At 31.5% G+C, this 14,673-nt stretch overlaps 1 protein-coding gene across 6 annotated transcripts in view; it reads left to right on the top strand.

Moving 5' to 3' along the window:
* The window catches only part of LOC143224906 (testis-expressed protein 2-like), a 37,642-nt gene that overhangs the window by 16,288 nt on the left and 6,681 nt on the right, over positions 1-14,673 (top strand). For 4 of the 6 annotated variants that reach the window (XM_076453367.1, XM_076453368.1, XM_076453369.1 and 1 more), the window contains exons 5-9: positions 2,638-2,903; positions 6,156-6,242; positions 7,206-7,442; positions 7,898-8,018; positions 12,601-12,840. In XM_076453367.1, coding sequence (XP_076309482.1) covers positions 2,638-2,903; positions 6,156-6,242; positions 7,206-7,442; positions 7,898-8,018; positions 12,601-12,690 — 801 coding nt within the window. In that variant the 3' untranslated portion in view covers positions 12,691-12,840. Of the gene's footprint in view, positions 1-2,637; positions 2,958-6,155; positions 6,243-7,205; positions 7,443-7,897; positions 8,019-12,600; positions 12,841-14,673 lie in introns of those variants that run through there. The other 2 variants (XR_013013508.1, XR_013013509.1) reach the window with 2 other exon arrangements.

Genomic DNA, 14,673 nt, shown 5'->3' on the forward strand with positions numbered 1-14,673 from the left:
TTACCATTTCCACTTTTGATCTTTATCTGAGTTGCTTGAAGACAGCAGGTGCTCCAGACTGGAAGTACTGCCTTTTTTTTTTTTTTTTTGCAGAACATCTCTAGAATCATCCCTCCATAGTTATTTATACAGATGGTTGGAAGTAAGGTTCCTTTGCAGGCTCTGCCATGGTTTATCGTGGTTCATTGGTTGTGCACAGACTCCCCTTTACAGTTTGTGTTCACTGCCAAGTTGTATGCCATCTCTCTTGCCCTAGATCATGTAGTAGTTAGCCAGTACTTGGACTGTATTGTTTATACAGACTCTTTAAGCTGTTTTTAGGTCCTGGAATTGCTTCACATGACTTCTCACCCTGTTCTCCTTGATATTTTGAACTTTCTGCTCAAATTTTCTTTGTTGTCTGTTTGTATTATGTTTTTTGAGGATACTGGACCACTTCAGCATTTGGGGGAATGAGCTTGCAAACACTGCAGCTAAATCTGTCTGTTTTGGTGCCATTGTGGCCAGGTCTGTTCTGAATATTGACTGTGGTCCTGTGGTTGAGCATTGTGTTGCCTTTGTGACACTCGTTTCACAGTAGCACACATCTTACTGTTGTGTCATTGTATGTTACAGCTGGGAGTGGCTGCACCACCTTAGACTTGTTTAACACTCAGAATTTACCCTTGACTTTGGATGGTGACATTTTCTGTCTTGGCTGTGTTTTTAGCTTTTTATAGGCCATTGACCTTTTAAATTCTATTTAGGTTTTACTTTTTTCTAGGATTTCAACAGTGCCACCAAAAAATAACAAAAAACAACAAAATTATATGTTTTAGCTCATATTGTTTATACCTTGTTTACGTTTAATTATTGTATATTTGTTGCTAGGTTTTTATTTCTTTTTTTACCTTTTTATTGTTTTTCAAGGAATTGTGAAACAATTCCCTTTTTTCTTTTTTTTTTAACAAAGGTTGGCTCACTCTTTTAACCACCTATTTGGTGCATATAACCTCATTGATTTAATCCATTAAATGCCAAACATCCAAAACTTAATGGTCTATGTTTATCCATAAATATCAAAGTCTCCTAACCTAATTATCTGTATTAACTTTCTTTTAACTTTTATTAACCATGTTCATTTATTCTACTTATTTCTCACAGGAGTCAGTTATATTTTTAAAGATTGAAAAACAATCTATTTTTCTTTCTCTTTACAGTATTTCAGAGTTTAATCAATCACTTTGTCTGTTGCATCCTCACTGTTATTCATCTATTTGTGTCCATTATTTATTGTTAACAATCTCAAAAAATGTTTTTACATCTTCCACGGTTTTTCTATTCGTTTCTTCCACAGAAGCTTATCTCATTAAATTTATTTATTCCATAACACTCAGTTTCTTTACAATCTCACTTTGTTTATTTTACTGAATAATTTGTGAAGCTACTACTATTACTACAGACTTAAATTTATCATAAATGTGTACATCACATTGCCTTTACTTTTACCTACCAGTTTAACTGGTATATTTCATGAAAATTTCAAGTTTCCTTATATTACATCATTCACATTATATTGCAAAAGAGTCCTTATTAACTTTTTCTCAGTATATATTACAATCCATATATTAATTTCTAAAGCTGCAACCACTGTTTAAGCCTGTTATTTTCTAGTAAGGCTACTACCATCACTGACAACTTCACTAGCCGTCTTAGTTTTTGTTACAAGCCATAACTATCAACTTTAATGATTTAATATTTTATTTCTTAATAATTAAAAGTGCATAAATTAACTTTAATTTACAATCTACAGAACTACTCTCTGACATCCAAGCCTACTGTTTGTAAAAATAAAAATGCAAGGTAATATATTTGGGTTATCACAGTTTATATTACATATTGCACGTAAAATGGGAATCTACTCAATATTTTGACTGAAGAAAAGGATCTTGGAATGCAGGTGGATAAGTAAAGTTATCAAGGCTACGTTCTGTTACTAATACAACATTTAAAAGGATTATAGGGTATATTATTGACATTGATTACAAGTCAAAAAAAGGTAATTATTTGTTTGTATAAAATCATTATTTAGCTTCATTTGAAGTACTGTACATAGTTATGATATCCTTATTTAAGAAAGGATATTGATTTATTGGAAATAATGCAGAGGATGGTAACAAGGGCTATTTCTGGGATGGAAGGGTTATCTTAGAAGGATAGTTTAAGATCTTTTGAACTAATTTTTTCTTGAACTTATTGAAGTTTTAAGATTATTTGAGAATAAAGTATCTGATCTCCTTTTGCTGAATTATGAAGACAGCTGGGTGGAAGAACTGGTTTAGAGTTATAAAAGACAGGCTAACTTTCAGTTAAAACGTTTTTTTTCTGACAGTTGTGATTTGGTTTCTAGAACAAGTTAACATTGGCATTATTAGAAGATTGCAAATTGTAAGAGTTTAAAAGGGAAATCAATAATTCCCAGAAAAGTAAAGGGCAGATTTAAGATTTTACTGCTTTTAAAAGTGACTGTAGATGAACAATCATGAGAAACCAAATTGCATGTCCCTTTTTATCCATATCTTATTTTAAAATAATTCTCCATTTTTTCCCAAACCGTTTTGAAATGGCCATTTTTTTATTTTTTTGTGGGGGTGGTAGGTACCCTCCTTCATAGAAGAGCTTCAGCTGATAGAGATAGATCTTGGAACGAGCATTCCTGTAATTCATCGAGTGTCTGATCCAGCCATGGATCAGCAAGGGTTGTGGATAGACATGGATGTCACCTATCAGGGGTGTTTTAAGATGACTTTGAAGACTCAGTTAAACTTGTATAGATTTAAAAAATCTCAAGAAGTACTGATGGCTCCCAAGACCTCATTTTTGGAGCAAGAAAAATTGCAAGGCTCTGACAGTCTGTTTTCCAAGTAAGCCACTCGTATGTCTGTATTGTGGAACGACATGTTTGCTTCTTCAGATCAGTAAGATATAAACCATTTCAACTATCTCCTATTATCTTAAATTAAGATGTTTGTGGATGATTTTTCTTTTATTTTTTTAGTTTTGCAAATTATTGTTGAGAGATTCTACACTTGGTATTTCAGTATCTAGTCAATGTAGAAACGATTTTTTTTGAGAAAGTGAGAAAATGTATGTATAAGGATGTTTTTCATAGAGAAGTTGATGTTCTTTCATTATAAGTTTTAGCAGAGAAATCTCATAAGCATTTACAAAATTCTTAAGTTATTGTACATACTTGATATGCGTTCATAGTATTATTTTGATAAAAGAATTTATCTTATAAAAACAAAACTAAGTCAAAATTTAATGAATTTCAGCCCTGTTGATTGAGATAATACCATATTCATTATGTCAGAAAGCTGTGTAGTTTTAAGAAGTATTTATACAAAATTATTTAAAACCCTATAACCCAAGTGCTTTTGGAAGGTGGACATTTCTTCTTTGTGGGCAAACTGATATGGATGTGTTACTAAACATTTATGATTAATTTTTGTCAGTTTTTTTAAACTTGCTAAACTATGTCTATTTTAATTTATTCACATTTTATGGTATTGATTAATCATCATTTTATAATCTTTTTAAATTATTTTATTTGAAAGTGTTGATTCAGACTCTTGTTTTAACCAATAACAATTTATTTTGGTATTTTTTACATTTCTATTGAGAGGATGATATTCTGTGATAAGCAAGTAAGAAATGGTAAACACATTAAAAACCTGACAATACAGTGACTTACCAAAGTACTTTTCAATTAACAGCAGTAATTAGCACACATTTAACAAAGCAATTACCAAATTAGGAATAGTTGGCTTTCAAATTCAATGGGGGTCAACATCAGGATGAGGAGTTTTAGTGTAAGAAGAAAAGTATTTAGGATCTTTCAATGTGGTTCTTGAGTCAAGTTACATGGAAGGAAGGGAAATAGTCCCTTTTTGTCATATTATGTAAACTGTATATCCAAGTAGCAGTATGATGATTAAACAAGTCTGCTGTTGCTCATCCAGAGAATCTTCCAGTCTACTCTCCTGACCAGAAATTAATATTCCTCAGATTCTTGTTTCTGTTCAACATTGTAAAGTATTCTATATCTCAAGTAGTCAGTTAAATGAATGAGCAGGATGTGACATAGCAATAGCTGATGTGTTTTTGAAAGAGTTACTTGTATGACTGTAAAATAGCTAATTGTTTGCAACCACTGTTTAACATATTATTAATAATATCTTGGTTTATTTTCTGTTTCATGGAATTTTTTTAAATACATAAGATTATTTTATGGTTCAAAATAGGAATCAATATTTTGATTACTATAAGTGAATGAACACCATTAATTTAATAATTTGATATATTTTAATGTGGTTGATACACTGGCATGATTCATGATCATAAGTATAATCTAAAAGCACCTTATAAAATCACTGAAAGAATGTTCCATGCATGAGGAAGTTGTGGTATTTGGATTGTTATTTCTTTACAGAAGAAACATATAAATATATAGTTAATGTCTTGGTACAACTGCTGAAAATTGTTTACACATTTGCCATGATGCCTTGTAAGAGCTCTCACCATTACGTATAACAAACTGAGCTAGTCTGTAGCATGATTAGCATTAGATGTATTGCACCTCTCCACCTGTAACAGGGTGACATGTTATCCTTACACAGTACTCCCTCTCTTCCTTCTTGTGATCTTTGTTTAAACCAGAAGCTCATTCCTTTTTCTTGGTGCTACACTGTTTAGATATAGTTTCTTAGTTTTTTTGTCAAACAAATAATTTGTAAGTAGTACATGTGAGTAACTTAAAAGTGGAAAATAATTTTAGTATGTCAGGCTTTTATAAGGTTGGATTATTTATAATAGGTGTCTGTGATGTGTTCCTGATAAGTCTCAACAACAAACAGATAGCACACAGCTCACTTGTTTTAAAATAATAAGTATATATTGAAAACATGTCAAATGTATGTACAAAACTCATTACATTATTGGTAACATCGGTATGACAGACAAGTATGAGTTTGAGATGATATTCACATGAAGAATGAAAATACTTTTGTCCATCATACAATTTGTACATTGCTTTTGCATGATTTCTTATTCCACAAAATAAAACCTAGAGTTTTTTTCAATATTCTTGTATAATAAACCTGGTATTTATTACTCTCTACTATGGACTACCATTAAATTAAAAATGTGGGCTAAAATGAATAGTTGACAACTCTGACAGCACATACAAAGTAACATGTTGAATGGCAGTCTGTAAATAGTCATGTCATATGCACTTTCATTCTCACATGGAGATATGGTTAACATTGGGAAAGGGTATAGGCAGATGTCAGTTTTTATCTGGGTTTTGTTTAAAACAAAATACAAAAAAAAAAAGTTGAAAAATGACTTTGGGGAAAAAGACTGAAAATGTGGAATACAAATATACAATATTTTGATATAGTTTCATGGATCTTTTTCAATACAATTTTCACATTCACGATGTTCTTCAAAAAGAATTCTTTTAGTCCATGTCGGTGGCATTTGGGGGTACTCTAGTGGTGAAAAATGTTATTGCTATAGTACATCAAATGATTGGTTCTATTGTACATTCTTTGTATTTTATATGGAACTCGTGGCATTTTGCTTAGGTAATTTAATTCTACTGAACCCCCCCATGGCTTTGAATGATTTTAACAAGCTCTTCACATACCTTGCCTTTGCTTCTGGTTTTTCTAACCCTGACACTTGTTCAGGAAACAAGGCCCAGCATGGCCAAGTAGTTAAGCCACTTAACTCGTAATCCAAGGGTTGCAGGTTTGAATCCCCATTACACCTAACATGCTTGCCCTTTCAGCCATTAGGCATTATAAAGTGATGGTCAATCCCACAACTCATTAGTAAAAGAGTAGCCCAAGAACTGGGAGTGGGTGGTGATGATTAGCTGTCTTCCCTCTTGTCTTACACTGATAAATTATGAACAGATAGCCCTCGTGTAACTTTGCTTGAAATTCAAACCAAACTTACTGTTCAGGAGATGCTCATAATGTCAATTCTGGTGTCTCTTTAGAACCTAAAATGTTCAATGAGTGTTTCATTAATTTGTCCTTTAAAAAATTATAGCATACACACTTTTTTGTTATTAGTATTTTTCAGCTAAATACATTTAAATGTTTTAGATCATATGTTTTGAGAAGTGATTATGAAGATGGTGCAGAGTCACCTAGTGATGAAGATGCAACTCACAAGGACCAATTTGACAAAAAGTGAGTGAGTTTTATTTCTCACTAACTTTTGAAAGTTGAATGGTGAGGTTTTAATGATGTATACACAGTTGTATTAGCTGTTTTGTAAGTGCAAAGAGATTGTAAATAGTGATAAAATGTAATCAAGTGCTTCTTAACATGCCTTTGTTTTTTGTGGGGGGTTAAGCAAATTACTTTCCTAATTTTGAGGTTTTTGCTTACTTTTCTGATGTATTTTAAATATATTTATTCTAAGATAGTAAAAAAGAATTATTAGAATAAACAGCAGTTGTTCCTCAGCATACCAAGTATAAAAAATAAAATCAATTTATAATTGATTCCATAAATAAAAACAGAAAGGGAAAAGAAATATTTATCTCTTCAATTTGCTAGTTCTGTACTGGTAGCAAAGTGACCTATAAATTTTGTATTATGTACAAGTTTAAGTATCCATTCTTTATCTGGATTATGAATGTGAGAAAAAAGGTTGGAGTGGATGTTATAATAAATAGCAGAATGTTTTTTCTTACTTGCTAATAATTAATCTTTCTGGCTTTAGTTGTACTCTTCATGCTACTGAAGGTACGCAAGTCAGTGTTTTCCACGTTATTTTGTCGCCTGCCTCACAGCAGCAACGGTGATCACTCTTAAAATTGCTTCCACCACCAAAGAATTTCTGTCATGTGGTTTTGTTGTTATAATGTAATTCTCACTTATTTCCTGAATGCATGTTATTTCTTGATAATATTTTTCAACCTCTTTCCCCTCTCATTTAAAGGGGTTGCATTCCATAAATTGGAACAAAAAAACTGACTTAAGTGATGTCAGTTGTTTTACTTTTCAGGCATAGTTTTAAGTTCCAATTTGCCTTGCTTTAATCAAAATCGATAACAAAGTATTGTTTTGAAATTTACAAAAGAAAGTGACTAAATGAATTTTTGAACAATGTTATTACATCAATTTGTTGGTTTTTTTATTACCTAGGTTGCTGACTGCTCTGGATGCAGGTGCAAAGACTAGCAGTAACATTGGTACAAAAATTCCAAAATTTGTAAACAAGTTGATTCAATCTCGTTATTTTCAGCAAGCTACAGAAAATAAATACATCAAACAAGCAATGAAAGAAATTTCAAACACACCTGTATTCCTTACAGTTGAAGTAGATGGGGTGGCTGGGACATTGGCACTTAATATTCCTCCAGCACCATCTGATAGACTTTGGTAAGTTGTTTTTAGGTTTTGAGTAGCTGAGTTGTTGTTTTTCAGTATTTGAATTGTAAGGTTTTTAAAAATTTAATCTTTCAAATAGAAGTGAGTTGAAGGATGAATTTTCAACTTGCAAACTTTCTTTCAAAATAAGTTAAATTACCAAACAATTCCTTCTGATTTTATACAGATGAAAAATTGAAATTAATACTCTTAAAGTAGGACTTATTACAAACCAAGAACCTTGTATCTCTGTTGTATGATTGTAAAAACAACAGCTGGTAAAGATAGCGATCAGTTGATCTGAAGTATAATATTTTTATAGTTTTTCGTGACACGTAATGTATTGATACATTTATGTTTTGTTCTACTGATGCAACTTGCAGTATTGTTTTACATCTGTTTTTGTGTACTTGAAGCTGAAAAGTTCACAAAATATTTTCAATATTATACTCTTTATTTAATTTCAGGTATGGTTTCCGTGATAATCCAAAGTTATCTATAACAGCAAAACCCAAGTTAGGTGAAAAAATAGTTAATATTGGACATATTACTGAATGGATTGAAAAGAAATTGGCCTCAGAGTTTCAGGTGAGTGAAATGTACATATGTTTAACTATTTCTTAACCCCTCAAGTAAACAGGTTTTATGTATACACATACATCATGAAGAGACACTCCCAGGTTTCAAGTGATGTGTATATAATATAATTCTAACTCGTAATACTATTTATGGGATCTCTTTGTTTACTCATAGATAGCATGCAGCTTAATGTTTATTCTGAAATACATCATGAATTGTAACTCCTTTTACAACTGTCTCTAAACATGGCCATATGAAAATGAAAAATTTCTCATGAATCGAGAAAGTATGAAACACCAATTCCTGGATGCCTATCTGGATCACCCCCTTATTAACTCGGTGGTAAATCTGAAGGCATATAATGCTAAAAACTGAATTTCAATACTTGTGGTGGGTGCATCTCATAGTTTAGTGTGTACTTTGTTCTTAATGATGACAAATCATCCAGATCAACAAATTCAAATAGATTACCTGAAAATTATTTCCTTATCTTATACCTGAAAGAAAAAACAACAAGAAGCATTGTGTGTTATATGGGAAGGAAGACAAAAGAATTGCATAACTGGTGTCCAGTTGCTGTTTCAATCTCTACCAAGCACTCTGTCATAAAGTAGACCAAACGAAGGCACATTGCTGGGTAACTATATAAATCAAAAGTTGTATTAGATATAATTTATACACAAAGTCAATCATTATAGCTAAGAAAGAAAAAAAATACTGAATGGAGAATAATCTATCTTGTATTAAAATTACTCATTTAATTCATATACAGGCTCAGTCATTTTGACCAACCTTGTAACCACCATGTAACCTTAACTCTGAATGTTCTAAACATGTCTTCACAAAATTCAGCACTTTTTAAATAAATATAAAAGAATAGGATATTTTATAATAAAATGTATTTACTAAAGATTTGTATGTGCATTGATGAAACCTTTATTGTGACACTCTAAATGAAAGATAATTTTTAGAAGGGAGGATAAATACAAAATACATTAGCTTTTACATGTGTAGATGTATAATTTGTCTTATGATGTACTCAATCAGCAAGTTTGTTATATTATGTACATAAACATGAAGTGTGATTTAGTTTTAAAACATAATAAATTTTTGCATTATTTCACTCTTAAATAATTTTTTTCAAGTGCTAGTGGAATGTGTGTTCAATTGGTTATATAAATTTTTTCAGACTTTTCAAAACTAAGCTTTAAAATATTAAACAAATTAAAGTTTTTATCGACTATTTGAATAGTATTTTGATCAAAACTTGGTTTTCCTTTATTACATTATTTGATGGAACTTTTTCTCTTGTTGTATCATGATCCATGGTAGTTGTTCATAATAAGGATTGCTCATTTCTTTTTTATTATTTAATATTACAGTTTTTAAGACATAGTCAAAATAGGAATTTGTAGTTTGAGGAAATATCAACACTATGTTTCAAACCTTAAGTTTTGTTTTTTTTACTATTTTTTCAATTACATTTTCACTTTAAGCTTCCTGTGTTTTCTGTATTTTTTTTTTTGAATAATCCATATTTACAGGAATGGACTAGACTCTAAAATTTTACTGAGTGAAAAGCTATGTACTTTACCACAGGAGCTGACAGGGTTTTTCTTGGTGTCTAGTTAGGCCAAACCACACCTGCCTATTCCTCCTTCTTAAATTAGAAGTTTTTAAATATCTTTTGAAATGTGCTAACACACATTCACAACCATGACATGGTCTACCAAATATACTTTGCAAGCAAGCTTTGTTGGTCTAAGTAAAGAACACTCATCACACAGACTAAGAGTTTCAAAGTAAATGGAAAACAACTAAATTTTTCAAATTAAATTTACTTCAGAGGGTAAAGGTTATTGGAAACTCAAAGAGTTGATTGACAAGATATTTTAAGGAGATGATGATGCAAGAACTGAAAAAAAAACATTTTAGTGGCAAGTTTCTGCAAGTCTTCTTTACCATGTTGATTGTAGTCATATGTGGCTAGGAACCATATTCAAGAACTGCACAGTTTTCTGCCCATGGATACATTTGAAGAGTTTGATTGTGTAGAGATCAGCAAAGTCAAGTAGACAACCAAAAAATTATTTTCCATATCTCGTACCTTAAAGAAAAAGAATCTAACAAAAAAAAGATGCTTTGTGCTATAAGTGAAAGATAAGAAACAAATTCTATAACTGGTGTCCAGGTTATTGTTTCATTCTCTGCCAAGCATCCTGCTTTTGGGCATACCAAAAGTATGTTGTCTTAAAGAAATATTTTTACTAAAGATTGCCTGTGAATCTATGAAACCTTTATTATGGATGTCTTGAGTGTAAGGTGATTTTTACTGCAAGAAAAATAGAAAATAATTAGCTTTTATTTATTCAGATATAGAGTTTGATTTACAGATTACTTGGTCAGTGAGTCTATGTACACCAGGTATAATCTTTTGATATTTAAATGCAGTCCCCTTAAGGTAATAGAATATAGACCATACATTATAGTGTAGTGTATCTTCTGATAACAGAATTTGTAATTTTAATGAACGTCAAATATAATCTGTGGATAAGTGCATATGATGATAAAATATAAAGTTTTCTAATATTTGTATGTAATTTTGCTGTAGTAATTGCTTTTTTTTTAATTTTACATCCATTTCTTTCACATATTTCTTTTTGTATCTCAAAAAACAGTAAATTATTGTTATTTAAATAATCAGTTTTGACTACTGATTAAGTATGATGTTTAAATATAATTTGAGTTTTGATATAAATGTTGTTTACATGCATGATGCAAAGTTTAGTCATGATGAAATATATATATATATATATATAATATTTTTTTTTTTTTAGGTTTAGAACTTTTTATTGTCTATGGGCTTTATTTAATGTGTGTATACATAATTAAAAGTTACTTATTATGTATTGTTTTTATTTATGCTGGCTGAAGACCTGTGTTAAAAATACAAATGTGCTATGAACCTATTGAAACCAAGAAATATAAATAAAAAATATATTTCAGACTTCATATTGCTTTGGATATATACATTTTGCGTTATTAGACCTAACCACTTGTTTGAGTAGAGCTTCGAAAGATGAAAATAAGAAAAGGAAAAATAAAAAACTTTTTTAGCATTTAATAGGGAAAATGTGAACACTATGAAATTAGCCTAAATACTAGCTGGTCAAAAGTTTAAGACCATACTGAAACGAAGTGTTAATCGGTAAACACGTAACGAAATTTAGTAATTTGTGTTCAAGCATTAGCATTGCTAACATCTCCTGTGTTACATTGGGTAAAAACATGGTAAAGGCTAAAAAGTTGACAGTTTGGACATGGCAGAGTTCTCGAGCTGCAAAAACCAAGGTCTCTCTAAACATGCCATCATTGGTGAGATTGGGCATAGTAAAACTGCTGTTGCAAATTTCTTAAAAGACCCTGAAGGATACGGAACGAGAATTTCAAGTGGTTGGCCCAAGAAAATTTTGCTGGCATTGAGCAGGAGGATTCAACAGGTTGTCTGGCAAGACACCAGCCAATCGTCGAACCAGATTAAGGCCCTTCCGGATGCAAAATGCAGCTCAAGAACAATTAGACGGCATCTACGAGGGAAAGGCTTTAAAAACTGTAAACGTCTTCAAAGGCCACGCCTCCTTCCACACCACGAAACAGCTCGGTTAAACTTTGCTGAGAAGCACCAAACATGGAACGTAGAGAAGTTGATGAAGGTTTTGTTCTCTGATGAGAAAAAATTTAACGTGGATGGTTCAGATGGCTTCCAACGTTACTGGCACGATAAGGATATCCCACCGGAGACATTTTATACACGACACAGTGGAGGTCCATCATGATCTGGGGTACTTTCTCCTTCTATGGAACAATGGAGCTTCAGGTTATATAGGGGCGTCAAACAGCAGCTGGCTACATTGCCATGTTGGAGAGAGCATCCTTATTGACTGAAGGTCCTTGCTTGTGTGGAAATGACTTGATCTTTCAGCAGGACAATGCTGCAATCCACAATGCCTGCAGGACAAACGACTTTTTCATGGTAAATAACGTGATTCTTTTGGACCATCCAGCTTATTTGCCCGAACTGAATCCCATTGAAAATGTTTAGGGTGGATAGCAAGGGAAGTCTATAGAAATGGACATCAATTCCAAACAGTGCATGATCTTCATAAAGCAATCTTCATCACTTGGAATAGCATTCCAGCCAGCCTTCTGCAAACGCTTATATCAACCATGCCAAAGGAAATGTTTGCAGTTATTAGCAATGATGGCCGTGCAACTCACTATTGAAATCTCTTGTTGGGCATTTCCTACCCTGTTTAGGACTTCTTTTTAGTATGGTCTTAAACTTTTGACCAGCTAGTATTTAGGCTAATTTCATAGTGTTCACATTTTCCCTATTTGTTTTTCTTTTCCCTTTTCTTGATTTCATCTTTCGAAGCTCTACTCGAATAAGTGGTTGAGCTTAACAACACAAAATGCACATGTTTTTTCTTTATGTTCATTGGCTTTAAGATTTTGGCCAGCAGTGTATGTCCATACATATATAAACCTGTGTGTATATAATTTTTTTTTTTTTTTTTTTTTTAAACAACAGAAAGTATTGGTAATACCCAACATGGATGACTTGATTATTCCTATTATGCATTCTGGTCTGAAGTCAAGTGGAAGCAGCAATGGAAGCTGATTGTTTTGAATTAGAAAACTGGTACAGCAAACTGTATGTTGTGTTAATGTGTTACTGTGGTTTGTAAGCTAATCAGTGTTGAAGACTGATGGTATTTGGGTTCAAATGTCTTGTACATTGTTGCATTCATCCTTTGAAGTTTTGCTGTGATTGTCAGTGTAGGTATTCGTATTATATAGGGCAAATATGTATTATACATAAAACAAAAAACTGTAGAGAGCAATGTTGTACGTGTGATATTTTCAAGCTATGAGATTGTCAGTAAACATAATTTAATTTTTAACTTGATTTATTTATAACTTATGGTAAAGTGTTTAAAGTTACATGAAGTTTACTTCAACTGTACTTTCATTTTTATTTTCCCACTTTTTGAAAATGATGAAAAATAACTTGATGGTTTACCATATTGTTGAGAGTAGATTTGATTGTTATATTAATATGTAGAAGATTGCTTATTACTTATTTATTCAAATTAATTTCTAATTTATATTACATTGAGTTTTAATGTTCAAGAGAAATACCTCAAATTAACTAAACTGTGTATTGCTGTTGTCTTCTGTTGGTAAAGCTGGGCCATACTTGTTTACTGTAGTTAAACTGTTATGATCAAACTAGCTTGACTGATCTTTAAGTTACAGCTAAGTATGCCTAGTGCTATATAAAAACAAGTTTAAAAAGAACCAGATATTTTCATTTTAGATTTACTTGTATTGTCTTCCAGAACAACAAAATTAATTGGGTTTGTTATCAACCATGATGTGTTTTGATATGTTGTTTTTGTTTTAATATTTCTATTTTACTCATTGAATTACATTCGTATAATAATTAGCATGCTTCTTTATAGTATATCTTTTAATAGCTGATTGAAATGAAGAAAATGTGTCAAAAATGTAGGTACTCTCTAGACTACAAATAGTTTTATACTAAATTCAACAAATTTTCTTTACTCATAAATTATTTTTGGTAGTGGGCTATTCTGCAGAGTTCTGCCACCAAGAAACAAAGGAAAGAAACAAACAGATGTATAACGAGGATATTTTTTTCTATCCATATAATTTAAATAAAGTGATAAGTACACTATAATGTTCTCCTGAATTACATTTAAATTGTTTCAAGTATTTAAAAAAAAAAATCAAAATTATGCCATGCAGAAAGACTATTTGTCATTGGTATTAAATGATAAGATTGTACTTTCAGTTATCTACATAATCATGGAGTTACATTAATTTTAGATTACTCTTAACAAGGTTGGCCAATAGTTCCAGCACACTGGAATACACATTTCTAACTGTTAACAAAATGTTAGCATAATTATAACAAATTTCTAAGAGCATCTTTACAATAATAAAAAATGTATTTTTAAAACTTTAAATTGGACTTTGTTTACATGAATGAATTTGAAATTACACTATTTTTCACATCAATAACTGTTCTTCCTGCAGACCATTATTTTCCCTTTTTGAGTTCAGTATCATTTTTCAGAATTTTAAGCAATGGAATTACAAGAACAAATTAGATGTACAAAATGTTTTTCAGGTGTTTGAGGAGCTACTGAGCTTCAGTCTTCTTTCAGTGGACTTTTGGGGTATCTTGTACTATAAGAAACTGGTGCTTTTCTATTTTATATAAGACTTAATGTAATCAGGAGTGTATAAAGTTTATAGGCCTAGAGAATATGTATTTAGTAAGAAAAATTAGAATATTTTTTGTATCAGTTGTACATTTATACTATTACTAGTGTGTTTCACACAGTTTATTTTCTTGTTACTATTTATCAAAATATTTTGCTTTGTTCTCTTTCAGTTTCCAAAAGCTTTTAAGGATATATTTATCTAGTCACAGTACAAAATATATATATATAGGCCTGGCATGGTCGAGCGCATAAGGCGTGCGACTCGTAATCCGAGGGTCGCGGGTTCGCGCCCGCGTCGTGCTAAACATGCTTGCCCTCCCAGCCGTGGGAGTGTATAATGTGACGGTCAA

This window comes from Tachypleus tridentatus, chromosome 9 (assembly GCF_004210375.1).
Source record: "Tachypleus tridentatus isolate NWPU-2018 chromosome 9, ASM421037v1, whole genome shotgun sequence".
NCBI lineage: Eukaryota > Metazoa > Arthropoda > Merostomata > Xiphosura > Limulidae > Tachypleus > Tachypleus tridentatus.